This window comes from Thamnophis elegans, chromosome 5 (genome assembly GCF_009769535.1).
Source record: "Thamnophis elegans isolate rThaEle1 chromosome 5, rThaEle1.pri, whole genome shotgun sequence".
In the NCBI taxonomy this organism is placed as follows: Eukaryota; Metazoa; Chordata; class Lepidosauria; order Squamata; family Colubridae; genus Thamnophis; species Thamnophis elegans.
Genome location: NC_045545.1, coordinates 97,738,728 through 97,746,444, shown reverse-complemented (window position 1 = coordinate 97,746,444; position 7,717 = coordinate 97,738,728). Strand labels below are relative to the sequence as shown.

Genomic DNA, 7,717 nt, shown 5'->3' with positions numbered 1-7,717 from the left:
TTCCTTCGGTCGGTTCAAGAGCAGAAAGTTATGTTTGTGACTATAAGAGACTCTGTGCCAAGTTTTGCCTTGCCCTGTGCTTGGAAACTAGTTACCTGGCAGCTTTCCAGGAGAGATAAGGTTCGTGTGGATAAACATTCCTCGGAAAGACTGTTTTCCAAGCCTGGCTGACTGTGAATGAAAGGAATTCACAGCCGTGTAAATAAAAGGGGTTTGGCCAGGACCAAGACTCTGCTTCTTGCTTTTTAAGGGTCAGAACACTTTCTCTTTCCAGGACTGATGGCCACAGACGGAGAGCCCACATGTGGCTGCCAGCGAGGTCCAAACATGGAGCAGGGCAAATGGTACGGCGTGCGCTCGTACCTGCACCTGTTCTATGAGGATTGTACCAGCGCCCGTTCCGAGGGCAATTTTGAAGACGCGGCTAAGTCTCCCACGAAGGGTGGCCGGGCCTCCATCTTCTGGAAGGTGAGCGTTTCAACTAGGAACCTGGCTTTGTTCTCTGAGCACGTACAGAGTGCCTTCCCGCCGCACTCAGATTGCAAGTGGGGAAGATTGTTTCATTTATTAAGTTTATCGAACGTCTCACCAGCCTGTAGAAAGTTCTTAGCACATACCCCTTTCCTTAAGGTGACCAGACGTCCCGCTTTTGGCAGGACAGTCACGATTTTTCAAAATTTGTCCCGTGTCCCGCTGCGTGTTCAAAAAATCCCGATTTAAAAAGGACGCCGTTAAAAAAATGTTTTTTTTATTTCGCTGAAGTGTCATTCCCGATGTGGCCTTCCTAGAAGAATGGAGTATTTTAGGAAAGATTAAAAAGGCAGACTATTTCTCTTAAAAGGGAAATAAACAAGAAATCCCAGTTGCCTCTGGGATAAAAGCACCTTCGGGTTAAAGTGGGGAAGTTTGCAGACCCCCCTGCTCTAGGTCAGGCGCAAGGGTGAAATGCTACCAGTTCAGACCAGTTTGCCCGAACCGCCGGTAGCAAAATAAATGAAACCAGTTGGGGTGAACCAAGTTTTTCCAACAATCAGCTGTGACATGTGGTTTATTTCTAAGCTAATATAAATCATGTGGGAGAGCAGATTTCCCCCACCCCCCTCACTGTTCGCTTACCTTACCTTTTTGACGCTCTGCGCATGTACAGGAAATACTGTGCATCAGGGTGGGTTCCGGCAGGTGGCGCAGTGGTTAGGGTGCAGTACTGCAGGCCACTTCAGCTGACTGTTATCTGCAGTTCAGTGGTTCTAATCTCACCGGCTCAAGGTTGACTCAGCCTTCCATCCTTCCAAGGTGGGTAAAATGAGGACCTTGTTGTTTGGGGAAATATGCTGACTCTGTAAACCGCTTAGAGAGGGCTGAAAGCCCTATGAAGCGGTATATAAGTTGAACTGCTATTGCTATTGCTACTGGCCACTCGTGCACATGCAGTGCAATAAAAATTATTTTTTGCAGAAGCAAAAAACAAGATGGAGAGCCAGTTCAGGGGCATGGCAGGTCTGGGAGATGTGTGTGTGTGTGTGTGTGTGTGTGTGTGTGTGTGGTGGGTGGCAGGCGGTACGCCCCGGTACGGGCATACTGGCGCCTGCCTGGAGCGCTCCTTACCTGTCTTTAAAGTCTTTGGCGCTTCCGTGCACAGTGCATACAGTTCCTGCGCAACGGTCCGCTGAGCAGCCGGAGCATCGCAGAGGCATCACTGGAAGGTAGGACCCATGCGCGAGCTGCATGTGTTACCGGTTGCAACGGAATCCAGAAAACACCACGTGTGTGTGTGTGTGTGTGTGTGTGTATGTGTAAGAGTTGGGGGGGGAGAGAGAGAAAGGAAGAGAAAGAGGAAGAGAGAAAGGAAGAGAAAGGAAGGAAGGGAGAGAAGAGAGAGAGAGAGAAAGAGAGCAAGAAAGAGAAAGGTTTGAAGGTTTATTTTATTTATATGCCGCCCTATTCCCTGAGGGACTCAGGGCGGCTCACAAACCCAAGGGGGGGGGAGGTAAACACAAACAAAAAGGAAAGACAAAGAGAGAAAGAGAAAAATGGAAAGGGAAAGAAAGAAAGAAAGAAAGATGGAGAAGGACACACAAGAAAGAAAAAAGAAAGAAGGAAGAAAGAAGGAAAGAAAGAAAAAGAAAGAGAACTTATGACCACAATTGAGCCCAAAATTTTGGTTACTAAACAAGAGCGTTGTTAAGTGAGTTTCACCACATTCTCCAAGTTGGCCACACCCACCTGGTCACATGCCCACCAAGCCACGCCCACAAAATAAGCCACACCCACAGAACTGGTGGCAAAAAAAAAATTGGAAACCCACCCCTGCCTTGATCACTGCCGGTTCCAGTGACCCAGGCCGCCAAACCAGTACCAGTTCAGCCGAACCAGTTCCGAACTGGTAGGGACCCACCACTGCTGTGCATGCACAGAGGTGGCACATGTGCTCACATTGCTACCGAACCGAGAGCAAAGATAACTGGATTTCACCTCTGTGGGAAAACCCCGGAGCCAAATCTATTCTGGAAGGCTGCATGGGGCTTTTGAGGAATTGGAGGGAGGGGTCCCAAGAGCTGATTTTTGCAGCCCCTTGGCCTTTCTGCTCAGACACATCTGGAGCCCATTGGTTAGCCTCTGGGCTAGCTCTTGCACCACCTGCAGGCCAGGAGTGCATCTTCAGGTCAGGGTTTCACATCCTTGACCACTTCGAGACGCGTGGACTTCTATTCCCAGAATTCCCCAGGCGAAAATGCTTTTATTTAAGACTGATTTCAGTGCAGGGAGGTAAGAAGGATTCTGAGGGGTGTGGCACGACAAAACCGCGCTCGTCAAAATAGCGGTGATAAAATCGCGTCGCTAAAGCCGCGACGTCATCACCGCGCATCATCACCGCTGCGACAACAGCGCGGCAACAGAAGGGCGCTTTAAAACGGCGCCGCAGCAGAAAGCGGATTTAAATTAAGGTAAGGGTTAGGATTAGGTTTAGGGTTAGGTTTAGGGTTAGGTTTAGGGTTAGGGTTAGGTTTAGGGTTAGGGTTAGGTTTAGGGTTAGGTTTAGGGTTAGGTTTAGGGGTTAGGTTTAGGGTTAGGTTTAGGGTTAGGTTTAGGGTTAGGGTTAGGTTTAGGGTTAGGGTTAGGTTTAGGGTTAGGTTTAGGGGTTAGGTTTAGGGTTAGGTTTAGGGTTAGGGTTAGGTTTAGGGTCCTGAGTGCTTCGGAAGGTGCGGATTTGCCCTCTGCGATTATGTCATCGCGGTAGAGTCGCGTTTTTCCTTAGCGCTTCAAACGGCGCGGATTAGCCCTTTGCGCTTATGTCTCCGCAGATAAGGGCTTCGCGGATTTGTGGTGGAACCTCTGAGAAGAGGATTATGCATGGAAAGGCAAATTCTTCACACGCAGCCTTCACCCACCCCAAAGTGCTACATTCACACAACTCAGCCAATCGGCTCACTGAAAGAGATTGTAGAGATTCTCCGTCATCCAGGTCCTGGTTGTCCCCATCCCCAAGATGCTATTTTTTCAGGAGGCAACTGGACTTTCCTGTTTTTTCTTTGAAGAGGTTTCACTTCTCATCCCAGAAGCTTCTTCAGTTCTGACCGGATGGTGAGGAATGGAAAGATTTGTATTCCTTGCAGACAGCTGGACATTTGCATCCTTTTAAGAGGGTCGTTGAGGCCACTTGGAGGTTTATTTGTGTCTTCTTTAAAGACGTTTCACTTCTCATCCCAGAAGCTTCTTCAGCTCTGACTGGATGGTGGGGAATGGAAGGATTTATATTCCTTACAGACAGCTGGTCATTTGCATCCTTTTAAGAGGGTCGTTGAGGCCACTTGGAGGTTTATCTGTGTCTTCTTTAAAGATGTTTCACTTCTCAACCAAGAAGCTTCTTCAGCTCTGACTGGATGGTGGGGAATGGAAGGATTTATATTCCTTGCAGACAGCTGGTCATTTGCATCCTTTTAAGAGGTTCATTGAGGCCACTTGGAGGTTTATTTGTGTCTTCTTTAAAGACGTTTCACTTCTCATCCCAGAAGCTTCTTCAGCTCTGACTGGATGGTGGGGAATGGAAGGATATATATTCCTTACAGACAGCTGGTCATTTGCATCCTTTTAAGAGGGTCGTTGAGGCCACTTGGAGGTTTATCTGTGTCTTCTTTAAAGATGTTTCACTTCTCAACCAAGAAGCTTCTTCAGCTCTGACTGGATGGTGGGGAATGGAAGGATTTATATTCCTTGCAGACAGCTGGTCATTTGCATCCTTTTAAGAGGTTCATTGAGGCCACTTGGAGGTTTATTTGTGTCTTCTTTAAAGACGTTTCACTTCTCATCCCAGAAGCTTCTTCAGCTCTGACTGGATGGTGGGGAATGGAAGGATTTATATTCCTTACAGACAGCTGGTCATTTGCATCCTTTTAAGAGGGTCGTTGAGGCCACTTGGAGGTTTATCTGTGTCTTCTTTAAAGATGTTTCACTTCTCAACCACGAAGCTTCTTCAGCTCTGACTGGATGGTGGGGAATGGAAGGATTTATATTCCTTGCAGACAGCTGGTCATTTGCATCCTTTTAAGAGGTTCATTGAGGCCACTTGGAGGTTTATTTGTGTCTTCTTTAAAGACGTTTCACTTCTCATCCCAGAAGCTTCTTTAGCTCTGACTGGATGGTGGGGAAGGGAAGGATTGATACTCCTTGCAGATAAAGCTGGTCATTTGCATCCTTTTAAGAGGGTCGTTGAGGCCACTTGGAGGTTTATCTCTGTCCTCAGGGTTACCTGAGTGGTGCAAATGGTTCCTGTAGCCTGCAGTTTCCCACCCTGGAAATCCGTTCCTGCTCCCACCCCCATTCCAAGGGTGTCCATCCCAAATTGCATAGCTAAAAACCTATGGAGATTCTCCGACATCCAGGTCATGGTTGTCCCAAAGGGGCTTTTTTCAGGAGGCAACTGGACCAACGACCGGCTGCTTGCAAGGAATATAAATCTTTCCATTCCCTATTATCCTGTCAGAACTGAAGAAGCATCTTGGAGGAGAAGTGAAATGTCTTCAAAAAAAAAAAAAAGAAGAAGGTCCAGTTGCCTCCCCCAAAAGCACCTTTCGGACCCTGAAAGAGTTAATGGCTGCTTTTATGCAACACACTAAACTTGGTTAGTAGTAACCTTGATTAGTTTATTTATTTATTTATTATTTATTAATTAGACTTATGTACCGCTTCATAGGGCTTTCAGCCCTCTCTAAGCGGTTTACAAATTTTTTTAGGGGGAAGGAGGGAGGGAAGGAAGGAGGGAAGGAAGGAAGGAGAGAAGGAGAGAAGAAAGGAGGGAAGGAAGGAAGAAGAAGTAGGATTGTTGTAAAATAAGATGGGTCTATGGGATGGTAAGAAAGCAATTTCAATTATATTGTCAATTGCAGGGGAGAAAAATTGTTACAAACTCATATTATTAATAACAGTTATGAGATCATATAACTGTGAATGTATATATGAGAAATAAAATAAAATAAAAAAATTTGTTTTAGCAAATTGAGTCAGCAACTTGCCCCCAACAATCTGGGTCCTCATTTCACCCACCTCGGAAGGTTGGAAGGCTGAGTCAACCTTGAGCCGGTGAGATTTGAACCGCCGAACTGCAGATCACAGTCAGCTAAAGTGGCCTGCAGTACTGCACTCTAACCACTGCGCCATCTTGGCTCTACAAGTTTAATAGTGGGCTTAGCCAGAATGCCAGGCCCAGTTTGATAAATTAGCTTATTAGTACAGGTAATCCTTTAAACATTTCCTTGGTGGCCATTCAAAGCTGCAACGACAGTGAAAAAGGTGGAGTTATGACTGTTCTCCTCACTTAACGACCATTGTAGCATCCCCCTGGTCTCGCAATCAAAATTCAGATGCTTGGCAGCTGGCACGTATTTATGATGGTTGCTGTATCCTGAGGTCATGAGATCCTATTTTGAGACCTTCAGACAAGCAAAGGTGGAGGGGGAAGCCAGATTCGTGTAACGACCGCACAACTCACTTAACAACTGTGCAGTGATTGGCTTTGCTCTGGCCCGCCAGTGGAGCTGGCGGCAGATTCGGACAGTGAGGAGGTTGGGGAGGAACCTGGGCCAGTCCTGGAGTCTGGGGAAGGGTCGGATGAGGGCTCTGTGTCGGAGGCAGAGAGGGGGCCAGGGCCATCCGACAATTATCAGCTGCCATCAGTGAGACAGAAGAACAGCTGGAGCCTGTTCCCAGTGTGCGCATGCACAGAGTTGCCAGGTGAAGGGAATAGCTAAAGAACAGGGATTGACTTGGGAGTAAGGTCAGAGGTGGACGATGAATGGCCCCTCCCAGAGGGAATAAAAGAGGAGCAACAGGGGAATGGAGTTTGCAGGAGAGACAATTAGTTCGCTTCATTGGTTCGTGACTCTCCGAGGCTCCTTGCAAAGTTCTGCAGAGATCGGCCTGGCAGCTCTCCAAGCCAGATAAGCTCTGTGACCGTAAATCCTCCCTTGAAAGACTTTGCTAGATGGGAATGAGCAGAATTCACAGTCAATTAATAAAAGGGGTTTTTGTCGGGAAAAGGAATATGCTTCCCGCTCTCGGGAAGCCTCGGTCAGAACAGGTGGCAGAAAAGGTTGCAAAACGGGGCACTTAATAATGGAAACGTTATGCTGCTTTGTGCAAAATTACCACTGCAACAGCATTATTTGGAATTAGTGCGCAAGGATGCTACCGCATCTCTCCTTCTGCTTTCTCCCGTCAAGGTGACGCTTTCAGTCGCGACTCTGCTGATGCTCACCGGCTTGGCGGCTGTAGCCACTGGGTCTCTCCTGCCCTCCAAGTTGGAAGACATCGGCGAAGCCGAGTTTGTGGTGCTGGACCAGCGAGCCGTCGAGTACAACGGTGCCCTGGGCATCTCCCGAGCCGTCGGGGTGGCGCTGTGCGCCGTCGCTGGGGTGCTGTTGGTGGCCTCGGCGGTCTTGTCCAGGCTTGGCCGAAGGAACCGGACAGGCTGCCCAGGGGAAGATGACAAGGAAGAGCAGCTGTCTCCCATTTTGCCGGAGAATGCCCGCCATCCGTGGGGTACTATTGTCTCAGCGGCCCCCGCCGCTTTCCAAGTCTCCTGGGTGCAGGGCGTCCAGCCAAAGAGGGAGATGTGAATTCAGATTCACCAAAAGCTCTTAAAGGGCCAAAGTTTCTCGACTTTCAAGGTCGGTGGACTTCAACTCCCAGAATTCCCCAGCCAGCGCATGGGCTGGCTGGGGAATTCTGGGAGTTGAAGTCCTCCTAGCCACAGGTGTGCGCAGCTGGAAAACTGTCATTGTTAACAACCTCCCGTGGTGGGAGAAAAGGTGCTCCCGCCTCATCTCCACAGATCTCACAGGTAGACTGCTCTTAAACCTGGAGGTTTTGTTTCACTAGCCTTAAGATAAACTCCGTTCTGACCGAGGCTTCCCGAGAGCACGATTGGCGGTGAGCAGAAGAAGGCGGGCAATGAAGCCAGTGGAGAAACCAATCACGAGCCAGCGGATGCACCAATCGGGTGAGGCCGTTTGACATCGGCTTGGAAAAGATGGGAGGGGCATCCGCTGTGGAAGCAGCCACTTTAAGGCCGTACCATTTTCTGACTCCAAGAGGGGGGGGGTGAAGAGCACTTTTAGCTCCATAGCGGGAAAGACCATCAGAGACACAGGAGAGGGGAGCTGCGTAGAACTCTACCTTCATGTGGTTGTCTGCTTGAATGAAGAGATCAACGTAGAATAAT

At 48.5% G+C, this 7,717-nt stretch overlaps 1 protein-coding gene across 1 annotated transcript; it reads left to right on the top strand.

Moving 5' to 3' along the window:
* Positions 1 to 279: 279 nt before the first annotated feature.
* Positions 280 to 7,112, top strand: NRSN2 (neurensin 2). Its single transcript, XM_032218638.1, has 2 exons — positions 280 to 468; positions 6,717 to 7,112. Exons 1-2 carry the CDS (start codon positions 280 to 282, stop codon positions 7,110 to 7,112), a joined length of 585 nt encoding a protein of 194 aa, XP_032074529.1.
* Positions 7,113 to 7,717: the final 605 nt, after the last annotated feature.